Below are 15,385 nucleotides of genomic sequence, written 5' to 3'. Positions count from 1 at the left end.
GCTGAAGAATAAGGGTCTTTGTATTACTTACTTGACATTTTGATGCCAACAGCCAGTTCAGACTGACACAGTGACCCAGAATAAACCCAGCGGTTGGTCTGAATGTCAACATGCATAATGTGACCTGGCCAGGCCCTGCTCACCAGACGTTTACAGCATAGTACTGGATACGGTAATTCTCAGGTTTAATGTGTTTTTATACTCTGTAGGGGAAAGTCCCCGCAAGATTTTAACACAGATTGTATGACCTTCAAACTAGAGGCAGCTTTTTCTTCAATCCTACAGAAATGCTGGCCAACAAGACATTAGGGAGATTTACGATATCTTGCACGCAAACAATCAAGGTAGGAAGACCCATTTTCTCTTACATGATGCCTTCTCTCCTACATGGCCATTAAACCAGCACACATAGCCACCCTTGACCCTGTTAGTACCACTTGAATAAACATTCCCCCACCGCTGACCATCATAACTCACCTCTAAGAGCCAGTCACCCACAGAAACTAGCTGGCATCAACTTCAATCCCACTCTGATCTCCACTGAAACGTAGTGTGGATTTTGCCTCAGGATAATTAATATAGTGTATTAGAATATCTGTGTGTATAATATGTCTTCGCCCTACCATTTACGTGTACCATTTACATAATTCCACCATCTTTGAAAGCAATAATGTCATGTTTTGTACAGTTCTTCATGTTTCACTCTACTATCAGAAAAACATAATGAGAAGTCATGCAATTGTTAAATTGTAATCAATTTGATTATAAGAGAAACAGCATCCAGAAAACTTTAAAATAATCTCTGATCTGTAAAATTGTGCTTTTTTCCCCCCTTTTTTTGCCCCATCTCGCCATCTCTTTTTGCTGTCTTCCTGCTGTTATTTTGAAAAAAAAGGTGAAACCCTCAAAATCTAGAACCATGAGTAAAGCATCAAATCTGGGAGAGCCTAAAGCAGAAGCTCTCCTCCAATGGGAACTATTTCTACAAAACCTTTATCATCTTGCATAAACCCTGGTGCTTTCATAATTTGTAACTTCAGCTGGCAATTTTGAACTACTTCAGTATTTCCTGACAGTCGCCACATCTGTTTATCAGATCTTTCATACCAACTATGTAATCAATACATCTGAATCATTAATTCAAGTCATTCACAAGCCATAGCCTTGTGTATTAGATCCCCCTTTCCTTCTTGTGTATTGTTTGTAAAATATTTGCAATAGCAAATTTGATCTTGTAACCTAATCTTTTGAACTGTGCACCCTAGACACAGCCTTTGCATTCTTGACACTTCCACTGTTATGCAGCATCCACATTTGCAACGCGAGACCGCGTGTCAGGCGGAGATACGATGACTTGGAAATGTCAAGGTGTGAAGTGACTAATGAGTGACTTATGAGGGTGGAGACTGTGTGCTTAGTCGGGACACAACCCTTTGTTTCAGCTCCCCTTGCCCTTTGTTTGACCTTTCCCCATCCACATGCTGTACAAGAAACCATATAAACACTCACAAATTTGTTCCTTCTTTGCCTCTCATTATCAGATCCCTGGTCGTTTAGACGCCTTTTTGTAAAGAAGCTGCGTTAATAGAACCCACAAAGACAATTTGTTCTTTCTCACTGAGCTGGTCTTTATATAAAAGATTTCCACAAAAGTTTCAATTGTAGTGTTTAGCAGCTGTAACTGTGATATTAGTGATAAATGTGCGTGCAACTAAAAGTGAACTTGTCTTCTTGTGCTTGCATCCCAAACACTTGAACAGAAAAGACCTATGCCCTTGCAAGATCATAATTCAGATACATACCTGTCAAAATTCTATTTAATCTCTCTTGTGTTTTGTCTCGACAAATAAATTCATGTTGTTGACTCGTGCACAATCATAATTCGTAATCTACCCTTTAAATCATAACACTATTTAAGTGCAGAAATTCCTACAGCTCACATTTGAATTCATGTGAGATTTCTATAAATATATTATTAAACTGCACCACAAACTTCCATATCACATATTGGCAGCATCAGTGTCATAAACATATATATGTAACGAAAAATCTGCTCCTCTCAACCTCAGACGTATTTGAGAATGATTCACGGCACAGCATCAACTTTTTATGAGAAGGCCAAGACCGACACAGCGCTCTAATACGAGCGGTCAAATGCAGGTTGAACCTCTATTCACTATCAGGCCTCATAAGGGTTTTGTTTGTGAAAGTTTTATTGTTCTACAAACATCCCCCTCACGACCAACAGGATTCCCTGGCAAAAGAGATAGACTGCGGCTTCTGTAGCCTGAGGGGGGGATGACTAACAAAAGCAACAGAAGTCTCAAGCACGGCATAAACAACATCAGCTAAGCTAAAACAAAGCTAATACATAAGCCTTCATATATTATCTTGCCTAATAAGCAGAGTCTATGTAATATGAACTTGTTAAATCACTTCCTTCACAATAAGGAACAGATTAAAGAACAGGCTAATTAGGCTGTGTACCCTACATATTTATTAAATTTAGGTGATTTTGCCATTCAAGAAATACAATGACCTAAATGTGCTAGTAGGCAAATGTTATTTAAAAAAAATGTTTTTGTTATAGAACAGTTGTATCATTTGTATCATTTTCTAATTTGGTTGGCAATCCTCTCTGAATTATCTGCAAACTGTAATACGATTAATCTGAGGAAGGCTGTAATGCTCAAGATATTAATGATGTAATGGTTTATGCTTCAGATTACAGCCTGCAACATGCAGTATAATTACTCTGGAGGGACGATGTAATGTTTTGTACTAACGGTGTACCAGTACAATAAAAACTGGTGAACACAATGTGAAGTTATGGAATCAGGGGGTAACATCTCAGGATCTTATTTAAACAAAAAATAAATAAAACATTTTATTTTTACAATATATGCAACCACTGCGCAATATTTGGGAGTGGGTACCTACTCCATTACTATTACAAGATATGACCATTGCATAAATTACCACACGCCTTTTTTGGGGGGAGTTTTTCCTTGGTCGCTATAAGGGTCAAAGGGCAGAGGGTTCTGTGTAACTGACTACAGAACTACAAAAGCATATATATCTAACTTACTCTGTAACTACAGAGAACAATATGACAGCTTTTCAATTTACTTGCCTTAAATCATGGAAGAATAAACCAATTTTACTGTATAGTTTGCTGTCAGAAGAATCTATTAACCTCATACAAATGCATTGTGATTCATATCCTGTCCTTTATCTTGTTATACTTGTGTTTATGGGGCCACCTCAAGCTCACCTGATAGAGTGTGCACCCCATATAGGCTGAGGCCTTTGCAGCTGCCTGATCCCAGCCTGTGGACCTTTGCTGTACATCATTTCCCTTTCTCTCTCCCCACTTTTCTGTCTCTCTCCAGCAGCACCACAATAGATTCAAAAGCCCTAAAAAACAACCCTTAATGGTATTAATGACCATGGATGATGATAGCGAAACAATGTAGTTTGCCTGTTTGTTGGTAAGGTCATTTGGACATAAAATCACATCAGCTTAATTGTGCAATGCAGAATTCTTCACTCCATTCTCCCTGAAATGTCCAGGTTTTTGCTCAGTTTTATTTTCACACACTGGCCTGTAATATTAATAGAACAGACTCCCAAACTACGGTACCAATTCTCTCCAAGTTACTCCTAAACATTCATATTATTAAGCTCTGTAATAATAGAATAGGTACCAAAAAAATAATACTGTTTCAAATTGTGACCCCCTTATTCCATAACTTTACATCTTGTCCCCTTGTACCTCCATATATATAGATATGTACTGCACTGATGCCGTAATTATGCTGAACAAACAATGCCAGTAAACTCTGTTTTTGCTATTTTTCACTTCACATTTTAGGAGAAAAAAAGTTGCACAATGCCGGCTGCTTTGAATACAAAGATGGTTTGTTCAACAGCCACTCAGAGACATTTCTGGTTCCGATTTATTCCGGGAACACTGAACGTTACAGGAATCTGCTGTTTCTTATTCATGTCGCTGCAATGTGGTTGACCACTGACAGCAAGTTAGTAAATATTTCACAACTTCCTCTGCCAACAATGCAGCATGATCAGTGCTATTGGTCAGTGGAAGATTATGGCAAGCCGGTGCCAAACACAGCATGAATAAAACATTTTGAAATGTAGCCTGTGAAAAATATTTGTTTTTATTTATCTATTTCATCTAATCCAGTGATGATTGACTGTCCATAGCTTCAAGTCATAAGAATATGCGTATGTTGTACACACACAGACTTAGAGAATCTTACCGGCTGATCTGCCCTGTTGATCCCCACCAGGAAAAGTGACTCAGCGATGAAGAGGCTGATGCAGAGGTTCTTGTGGATGGTGTTGCGGTCGCTCTGCAGCCCGCGGAAGAAGCAGAAGGTGAAGATGCAGATAAGGAGGCACACCAGGGACAATAGGATCCCAACCCATGTGATGACATCCAGGAGAAGGTCGTGCATGCTGTCTGCTTTCTGTGGGAAATGCATGAAAAGAAAAGCTTGAGTAGCTCATTTTATAGCAATTTAAAGCTCCTATATTTAGCTTCTGTTTGCTAGAAACATACATGAGTCATGTTGTTGTAACATGAAACATACTGTAGGAACAGACACACACCCCCACCCCTCCCCTCCCCTGACTGATGCGAGTCTGGCTGTGTGTGTCGCTGAGCGTTCAGGGCCACAGCGTTACGCTGCGTTGCACAGGTGTGCTGGCTCTATCCATCAGTGTCCTGCAACCTGGCAGCCAGAGCAATGTTCAACATCGCACTGCCGTGATGGATCTACTGCTCAAACCCTCACACTGCGCTCACAAAAGGGGCTGCCGAGCTAGCTCTGACCATGACCCTTTTAGAAGTAACACACATCCTCTGGCCCGCAGGGAGAGATTGGGTGTCACACAATATCCAGAGTTACAAGAGCCGATTTGTGAGAAGGAACTCGGTCTTCACAAAAGGAGGGAGACAAAAAGTGCTTATCCCACACATGGCAGGGACAATGAGGTTTTTATCCGCCGCCCACAGTGGCTCATGGATACCAAAATAAATGAGCCACTTTTACTTCCTGATCAGTCAAAGATTATTTTTACAATAAAATAGAACCTGCAGCTTTTGTCTCCTGTGTGAGTTCCTACGGATGATTAAAATGCATCTGTGCTTATGAATGATAAGACTACGATGAATACTAAAGATAGCAGCAAAAAAGGACTTCGGTGTTGACCTTGATGACCAGATCTGGAGCAGACTTTTGTGCAATGCCAAAAAAATTGCTAGATCAGAAAAATCACACGAAAGCAAGATATAAGATAATTTAAAAATTACATGACTCCTAAGTAAGCACGTATTTTCAGTTAATGTAGTCATATCCACGGATCATACCATTCATTGTTCAAACAGCAAAATTCCTTGGCATTAGTATAGTACTGGATCTTAAACTTTGTATTCTTGGTGTTAGCAACATGTCTGGTCAAAAGGTAAAATTGCTTAGTATCATGTTGTGTGTTGCACGCCTTTCAATCTTTTATGTTTGGCTTGATGAACATCCCTCTACACTATCAATTTGGTATACATTACGAGACCCTATCAAATGTATTGCAAGGAACTCGAGATGAGTTTGTAAAATAGTCCCCTCTTACTGTGTATTTTTTTAGTGAGTGGTCAGCAATCACCTGTGTTGGAGTAAAGTAGACTGACCTTAACATATTTATTTACCTTTTTTCTCCCCTTTCGTGCATTTTTGTCGTTTGTGTTTCGTGTTTAATTAATTTTCGTGTTAATTTAAATTGAGTTTGTGTTTTGTAGTCTATATGTATTCATGATGGGACAGCACCATGACAAAGATATATTTAAAATGTGACTATATTCACCACCAGCCACAACATTAAAACTACTGACAGGTGAGGTTAATAACATTGATCATCTCATTGCAATTCAGTGTTCTGCATCTGTTTTGGCAATTCATAGGCTAAACGTTTGAAGTGCATTTTCTTCGTCAACCCATTGTCATCATCAAGCTTGAGGAATCAATTGTAAAATTTCTCCTGCCAAGTATGATTACTCAGAGAGTCTGGAGAGGGCTAATCTGTTTTCCAGATGTCGTGGTCTTCCTCTCTTCCTTCCTCCCCCCAATTTTTAGAATCTGTTGACCAGCTTTGCCAACCACCACTGATCAAATGATGAACAACTGACCCTTTGATCCAGCCCATCCCCGCCTGGCAGCCACAGCGCGGCAGAAAAAACGCCTACCTTCACCTCCACGTGGGCCATGAGCACTGCAAAGCTGGTGAGGTGTGTGCAGGAGCAGCTGGTGTGTGTGCGATTGGTGGCCAGCAGACGACAGTCCTGGGTAGACCAGAATCCCGTCATGGTGCGCTTGGAGTAGCTCCAGAATGAACAGTTGGGATTGAAGTTCTCTTCCGAATGCTGGGGGCAAGGGAGGAGGAGGAGGAGAGGGAGAGAGTGAGAGTGAGAAACGGAGGCATGGAGGTAGAAATTGAAGAGATAGGGAGAAAAAGGAGGAGGGGGTGGGGGAGCAGGAAGGCAGAGAACGGATACTTAGTCATGGGGAGGTGGGAGGTAGAAAGATTTAGCGTTGGGAGAGCCAGGGAAAGTGAGAAAATGGTGGGAGGAATTGTTGGAGGAAGGGACGGAGAGGAAGGAACACAGAGAGGGAGTCAAGCACACACAACAACAAAACAACAAACAGAAGGGACAGAACGCGAGAGTGCAGCAACAAATAAACATGGAGCGGTGGCAGGAGGCGACAGTGCTGTGTCCGTGATTGTTGTGTGATATTCCAAAGTGTAGGAGCTGCTTGTGTTGTGTAAACTGATGAATCTGTGTGTGTTGGGTTTTTGTTAAGTTACTCTCAAAATGAGCAAGTGAAACAGTGAGGACTTCTTTACTGCCAACAAGCTGGATCACCAACTGGATCAACATTTGCTTGTTGAATGAGCAACATAAAAGCGTGGCACTGAGCACCACAATTCATGAGCAATGTGGAATTATACTCTTTATTCAGACTGTAATTATTGTTTATAGCAGAGCTGCTCTCGTGTCACTGGGGGCAAGCCGATGTCAGTCAAGTGTTGTCAAAGCAGTTCACTAAAGGAGCTGTATGGGACATTCAGAGCGGATCTAAGATTCAGAGTCTGTGGTGGGATTGACTGCATGTGGTTCTCAACATGGAGGTGGCTGCACCCGTGGCTAACAGCTAATGTTGCTACTTCAGTAAACAGTGCTAACATTTGTAACAGTGCTGACAGAGCTAACATTCAGTACATTTACATGATGTTAGAAAAATTCAAAATTTTGCTAAATATAGTAGCTTTCGTGACTTTTTTTCTTCAATCTCAAAGTCGTACAAGCACGGCCAGATAATGCTGTTGGTGGTAAAACTATTCTTTCATGTATACAGCGTACATTCATAGATTAAAGCTGGGAAAAACAAAAGAAAAAGAAGAAGGAAAGAAAACTAAACAAGATGAAGACATCAAGATGGCAAAAGTAAAGCGTAGAGTACGTACAAAATGAGCAGCGCCTAAAAGTTATCCATCCTTTCATCATTTGAGATGCAACCTGTTTGCAGCTTGCTAACTTTTTTGGTATGTGACATAATAGGTCAACCAGAAGAAGGTCCAATAGTTACTAGCTCAAAGGGGGCATATCTCCACCTACCATGGTGGAGTAAGACATATTCTGTCAATAAATCCATTCTCCCTTGTATGTTTTTGTATACTGGGACAAGGAAAGAAGTCCAATTTAATGGCTTAGTTAAGCTATAACTGTAGCTCAATTTAACTGTGCATGTAAAGTCACTGATTGTTGATCCGGGGGGAGGAGACTGCCGTCCGCATTGCAGAGTCGCTGTAATTAGCTAGCCAGTTAGACACACTAACAAGGACTCACATGCACAAAAATGTATGCAATACTGGACCATCTACCAAAACAATCATTCATTCTTGGCTCAGGACACCATTACTCTACTGTATCTTTAACATAGCAGAAGTGAATTTACGTGGGGACACTGGGGACATGTCCCTGCACTTTTTCATGAGGGAGGACTGGACCCCTTCACTTTTTCCAGTCCAAAAACATAATTTTTAAAAATGGAAGTATAAAAGTGGTATATCTTATAAGTTGTAGGAAATTGCATAGAGAATAAATGAAGAGAACAGAAATAACAGTAACCTAAAACTACAAAGAAACTACAAAAGTCTGTCTGTCTTTTACAGTGGAGCTTGTAGTGTGCAATTTAAAACTTGTAAGACAAGAAACATTTTGAAATCTTGAGCTCCATAGGTTTGATGGGGTTAAAAAGTATTTACTTTTGTGAATACTTTGTTACACATTAACACAAAAAAATCATGCATTTTGCTCCTCACTTCACTAATTTTGCTGTATTGCACCACCTTTATTGTTTTCATGGAAAGTTTCTTTATTAATGTGATGGCCTGACCTGTGCCAACACCATCATATATTACCTTCAGTAAAAGTTACTAAAAACTTCTGTCAATGACCACTTTATAAAGTCTCTAGTTTTATAACAACTACATATTTCGATTTCCCTATTGCTTTGAGGTGAAGGGCAAATATTAAGGCATTACTAGTGCAAATGTGAACTACATCCAAGCAATAAGGGAAAAACTACATGAGATTAAGTAGCCACCACCCATCTCCAGGGTGGTTTTATTAGATGCCACCAGCAGCCCTGTTGTTTAGTTTTTTGGGCCATAAATATTTCCCATTCTTTAGTGGCCACAGTTTTTGCCCCCAGAGGTAGAAATGTGTCATGGAGGTCAAAGCTATAACAAATTCCTACACAGTATACACTTTTTTTTGCCAATGGGGTGAGTCAATATATCGATCAATATTATCACTTTTTGCTGCATTTTGCTATATATGATATAAATTTTTTGACCATCCATTTTCTGAAGCGGCAATCGAAATTCTTTAAAAAGTGCCTGAATTATATCTCCCCAGCCTTGTTACATAGCAAATAGTGGTTTGCTGCAATATAAATGCTCTGAATATTGCACACAGCTCCATATGCAAATATCATAAATATCTCTAAACATTTTCTTTTCAAAGCTGCATTAATTATAAACTATGAACAAGAACTTTCAATGCTCAGGCATAATAATTACATTTTCAAGAAAATAAAGCCCAGAGCAATGAAAACCAACTTATTTTTGTGGGTCTGACTGTCTCAAGTCTGGAGTCTATTTAAGGACATGGCTTCAGTTATTCTATTGTCTTACTGTCAACAAATCCGATGAAAAGACCAAAACCAACAGTGCATTAGTCCGTTTCGGAACACTTCTGACTTTGTCAGCCTGTATGTGGTACTCAAGCTCAAGCCCAATAGTTCCCAATGAAGGCAGAAAGCTTTGAAAATCTCTATTAAGAACTTTTAAAAAAAGCCTAAATAATTTCCTAAAACAGCTGCGCACTGTAGATTTCAGCAAACATTACTCACTGAATAGCACATTTTCTTGAATCTATTCTCAGATGTGGATTAACACACACTTGGTGCAGTGGTGAGTATTTATAACACCAGAACAGAGTGCGTGAAACTGAACCAAAATGAACTACAGCGCCCATGTTCATTCTAATGAAGGAACATGTCACCCAGTTCAACTGAGCAGCTCATTTGTGTGTTTCTCTGAAGTTTTCTGAAGGCAGTGGAGGTCAGTGACACAGAGAATTTAAGTTATTTCAAGCTTTGGCTACACAGATAATACCAACATTATCCTTTAACCTCCACTTCTGTCCCATTATCTCACAGCAAATTATTATTTCATTGTTTACAAAAGGCAAAGTTGTCACCTTGCACCTTTCTCACCTGCAGGTGTTTGACAGTGAAGACGACGGGCTCCGACAGGTAAACCTTATTGCTCTCCTTGTTAATGGAGGCTGTGATGACCGGGGAGTTGACGATAACAGAGTAATTAGGGTAGACCGCCTCGCTGCTCAGTCTGACGCTCGCGTTCTCTGTGGACAGGTAGGCCCCCAGGTTCCTGTACAGGACAAAGGCCATCCTGATCTCACCTGTAAGGAGACACACAGGAACATGGAGGAGGCGCACTTGATAACTGTCGGCTTAAACCGTGATGACAGAAATAGACGGTGGATGTGAAAAGAGAGAGAAAAAAATATTGCAAGTGGGTTTGACACAGATAAAGAGAGAGAGGGGGCCGTACACTCTTAGAAATAAAGGTGCTAACTAGAATCATGTAGGGCCCTGTGGCTTGTTCCCGTAGGAGAACCCTTTTTGGTTTCCCCTAAAACCTTTTATTAAGGTTATAACTAGAACACTTTCAGAGGGATCTTCCTAGAACCTAAAATAAAGGGTTATACAACTATCAGCTATCTGCAAAAGGTTCCACCCACAACCCCCTATGAGAGGTTCTACAGAGAATCCCTCTTTGGTGTAATGGTTCCACCCAGAAACCTTTCTGGGTGTTCTGTCCACAACTCCTCAACCTTCTAAAAGTACTAACAACCCCATACAGAAGATTTGACCAAGAACCCATTTATATTCCAAGGGATTAATGTAGAACCCAACCACAGAGTTCTATCAAGGAGTTTTTCATATCCCAAGGGTTTTACCTAGGTTCTATTGAGAACCCTTTTATATTCTAAAATTTTCATCTAGAACCCACCTAGGAGGTTCTGCTGGAAAGCTATTTATATTACAAGGGTTTTATCTTGAATCCAGCCAGGGGATTCTACCAAGAACCCTTTCATATTCCAGGGTTTAATCTAGAACCCACCTAGAGGATTCTTACCAAGAACCTTTTTACATTCTAAGGGTTTAATCTAGAACCTACCAAGGGGGTTCTATCGAGAACTCTTTCATATTCCAAGGGTTTAATTTAGAACCCAACCAAGGTTTTTTTTTTTTTTTGGAGAAGCCATTGATATGGTTTTCATACAGAACCGAAAACCTTTTTAAACTCCATGGTTTAATCTCGAACATACCAAAGGGTTCTATCAAGAATCCTTTTATATTTCAAGGATTTTGGCTACAATCACTGCATTACCCATAGATCTCTCAACCACTAACCATGTTTTTATTTCATAATGAAACTCTTAATCTTTCAAAGAACGCTTGAGGAACCCTTTCTTTGAAAAAAAGGGGTATTCACAGGCGAATGGTTCTGGGCAGAACCTCAGCCTTTCAGGATGAACCCTTTGGGCACATTTATTTCTAAGAGTGTAATGAGAGTGAGAGGGAATGTGAGATTTCTCCTCTACCGTTCCTGCCATGCTGTTTGAGAGTACTGGCTGACAGCTGGATGGAGTTTCCATGTAGCTCTGACTGAGGGAATGTCAGGTCTGCGAGGTTCCCATCCGTGCTCAGCCTGGCCACTTCCAGCTCTGGAACACACACACACACACACACACACACACACACACACACACACACACACACACACACCCTAATGTCAAGTCACAGCATAGCACGTTACATCAGGTTTGTTTTGCAGCCTCTTGTAATAACCATGTTTTCTCACTAAGTGCTTCACAGGCATGAATCCTGGAGCTGGCTTCTTCTAAACAAAGAAAATGAAAAGAAAGGCTGACACGCATCAAAGTGAAATAACTCTGATTTTTTTTTAGACTAAAAAAGGCAACAATGTCTCTAGGCAACTGGTCCGACACATGGAGGTAGTTAATCCAGCCTCTCTCTTGCATTGTGGGAATCTAATTTCACCATCCAGGTTCGTTAGCGCATTCCCGATTACGGCCGTGTAATGTATTAGATAAAGTTTCTAATTAAGGACTAATTATACCTTTGCTGTATCGCTATCTTGTGCTTCTGAGTGATTTGGTGATTTAGACACTGCTTTCATGGTAGCGAAAAAAAAAACAGGCTCCTTGATCAAATAAACAACACAAGGACGTGCTCGTATGGAAATAAGAGTGGAGGAGGAGGTGGAGTGGGAGAGGAGAGGGTGAAAGGACAGGAAGTGGAGGAGGTCAGGGAGAAGTGGTGGAAAGAAAGAAAGCATGAGTGATGGGAAACAGGCAGATGCGTCGAGAGTAGAGCGGTGACAGGCGGAAAGGAGATGTTCTCTCGCCCAGTACAATGGATAGGGCACAAAGGCTAGAGATGCTAAGGTCTGGGCGAGAGGAAATGAAGGCAGGCAGACATAAACACAGACACAGATATGCAAATACTGGAAGAAAGAAAGGGAAAAAATGTGGTTAAGTGTCCCTAACTTGCACACAAGCCAAGCTAAACATTCAATCTATGTACACACACATACATGCACACACACATCCACACCCACACGCGGCGGCGGGGTATCAAAACACGCTGAGTCTAATCTAATTAAAGCATCCTTGTCATGACAATCCTCCTCCTAAGAAACACACTTGTTCATTATCGTTATCACACGCACACGCTGTTACCGCTGTGTTATCCCTTCAAATCACTGTTTTGGTTCTAATAATAACACCATTTATTCATCTGCCTAATACCGCATCGCGCAGCCACATAAACAATCTAACACAATAATATCACCTACAGTAGCTGCGGTGGCTTCTTTAAAAAATGTGTCATTCAAATAATTTATTCCTGTCGCTCACTCTCCTCTCAAAGATTTATGGGAAAAAAACAGAAGGGGGGGCTTAAAAAGTGCAACTAGGAGAGCAGAGAGGGAGGAGACGGGGAGAGAGAGGGAAGAGAGAGATGAGAGGCGGTTATGAATAAAGGGGAGAGATAATCACGGTGGATCTGCCCACTGGATTAGCTGGGAGGGAAGATTAACGGCACAAAAAAAGAGGGAGAGAGGGATGCGGAGACAAAATTTGCCACAAAAAGATGATTTCCTGTTTTAAGTTCTTCGGAGATGCGCTAGCCTACATCTCCATGGCTGTTTATGTAACCACGTTTATGTGGTGCACTCAGGAGGGGGGGAATGGAGGAGATATGAGTCTAAAATTATGTAAAGTGAAAATGTGTAGGATGGCAGTTGTTGGGAATGAACCGCTAAACTCAAGGGAGACAAAGTCATGTTGTAAGGACCGTGGAAGGATTCTGTGTCTACTGTCTGTCTGTGATGAGAGAGAAACTCTGTAATATTATCACAATGACGTCCAGAGTGTAGTATTAAGTGGTATATATTGGCAGATATTGAAAAAATATAATAAGTATGTTCTATTTAATGTATAATCACTTCAAAAGGAGAATAGTTTTGTTTTTGTTTCCTTAAAATGAGCCCTTTATATCTATCCTACATATGAGCGGCACTTCATCTACGGAGATTGCCATGTTACACCTCTGTGTTTCTACAGTAGCCCGGAATGGACAAAACAAACTCTGGATCGTGAGCATGCAATTCATGTTTTTGCATCGGACACTGTAGTTAGAAGGTCCTCCACAATGTGCAGAGTTGGAAAAAGACAGATTTTTTAAAGTGAAAGTTTTATTTCTTTATTTCTTTTTTTTCTTGCTGTTTAAATCACTGGGTCTTTTTGGTTGGGAGGAGAGGATAATTCAGCTCCCGGCAACAACCTCCTGAATTCTGGATCTTAAGTTATTAGAGAAAATAGGTGAGCACACATTACAAGGTGCTAGGCTAATGGCCAATATCCGACCTACCAAACAGCGTTGAAGAAACACTGATTAGTAATACATGAAACTGCTTTATTCAGTGTTTTTACTGGTTAAAATCTGGTTATTTTGCTTTGGAAAGGAAGAGACCTTTACAGGTAATTCGGTAATCTTAACGTCTGAATCTTAAGTTAAAAAATGTCAGAAAAACAGATTTTATATGAAGCTGCTTTATCTCATGTTTTTACTGATTACAATCACCAGGTCCATTTGTTTTGAAGAGGAAGACACCTTTGGATCTTAAGTTATCAGAGAAAATGGTGAGCACACATTAGCGTGTGGTGGACGAGCTGCCTATTTGCGACATGCCAAACTGATTTGTAACATAAACTCCTTTGTCTGGTGTTTTTACTGGTTTCAGTCACTTGGTTGGTCTCCCTAAATCTTACACACAGATCCTTCAAATGAATTCATTGCTTACTGATGTGAAAGTGAGCAAAAAAACCCAACCCTGATAGCATCATCTGACATTCCACCACCATGACCCTTGAGCATTTACTCTTCTTCTTTACACATCGTCCTTCTGCTCCTCCTCCTTCATGACTTTTAATTTCTGACTGGGTTCTACATAAGCCCAGCGAATCCTGGTAATGGGGACATGAATTGTAGGAACTTCTGAAATATCAAATCAAAAGGGGAGTAAACAGGGGGATAATCAAAGGAAACATAAGTGAGTGTAACTTGCTGGTCTGGCGGCAGATGAAAAAATGGTTCACAGATACAGTGCATCATCAACTAAAGGCATGAAAGGCAAAGAGGGCTTTTGTCTCAGCATTTCTGCCTTATTCCATGGCCCGATGATGAGAGGATCAGTGAGAGAGGATGAGGAGAGATGGAGGGAGGAGAAAGAAAGAGGAGAGGAAAGTGATGTGCACCACACCATAATAACTAGCTTTGTTCTGCTTTGTCAATTCCGCCTACAAGCGGAGGGAGGAAAATACGGAGAAATAAATAAATAAAAATTGTCTCTGGCAAACAATTTATCCCTGCCTCAGACGCCTCAAGGCCAGTTTCTTTTGCTCCCCCTTGCATTTTGTTAGATGATGATGCGTCTCTGTGGATTTGACCCTTGAAAAACCTCTCACAAAATAACCTGGACCTCTTCATCATGACCTCTCTTTGACAGCTTTACAAGCCTGCTCTACATAATGGAACAGCCATGTAAAGCTTTTAATGCGGTCAGTCTGTTGTACATATTGCCTTAGGAACATTACCAAAATGTTGACATTTTGCACAAAGCAATGTTTTTGGTTTTTTTTTTTTGCAAATGCAATCACAGCTTTATTTATTTGAATTATTAGTTTTTTTCACTTTTTGCTTTCATGTGGACTTTTATTGAGCCTGACAGGTAGACATTTTGATAATATTTTGGCACAAATAAATAATTTATTCAATAATATTGTAACAGCAGGACCTTAAATTATAGGTCATTGTGTCAATTCAAGTCAAGAACAGACCACCCATTCAGTGTCAGCAGGCTAGTGACTGTTTTCATAAAAGTGTTGTGAAATTACTCGCTTCGTATTTATTCCATTTGCCCTTGCCTCTCTTTATTTTACATTTTTGCTATAAAATTGGATGTTGTTTCACAAATCAGAATATGCTCTGTTTGGTTAAACATGGTTATCTTTGACATCCCTGTAATGTTTATTAAGGAATAACAGATTTCTGTTCTGTCTCTGTAGTGTTTAGTCATGCAAGCTAGTTATTAATTAATCTGATGAAGTGGTTTATCAAGTAGCTCA

The 15,385-nt window shown here is 40.3% G+C and overlaps 1 protein-coding gene across 1 annotated transcript in view; it reads right to left on the bottom strand.

Annotated features, from left to right (window-relative positions):
* The window catches only part of adgrl3.1 (adhesion G protein-coupled receptor L3.1), a 177,674-nt gene that overhangs the window by 30,282 nt on the left and 132,007 nt on the right, over positions 1-15,385 (bottom strand). Inside the window, 4 exon segments of the mRNA XM_042484864.1 lie at positions 4,284-4,493; positions 6,263-6,439; positions 9,861-10,066; positions 11,276-11,398. Coding sequence (XP_042340798.1) covers positions 4,284-4,493; positions 6,263-6,439; positions 9,861-10,066; positions 11,276-11,398 — 716 coding nt within the window.

Source organism: Plectropomus leopardus, chromosome 4 (assembly GCF_008729295.1).
Source record: "Plectropomus leopardus isolate mb chromosome 4, YSFRI_Pleo_2.0, whole genome shotgun sequence".
NCBI classification, from domain to species: Eukaryota; Metazoa; Chordata; class Actinopteri; order Perciformes; family Serranidae; genus Plectropomus; species Plectropomus leopardus.
Note: the sequence above shows the minus strand (reverse complement) of the source record. Positions and strands in the feature narration are given on the sequence as shown.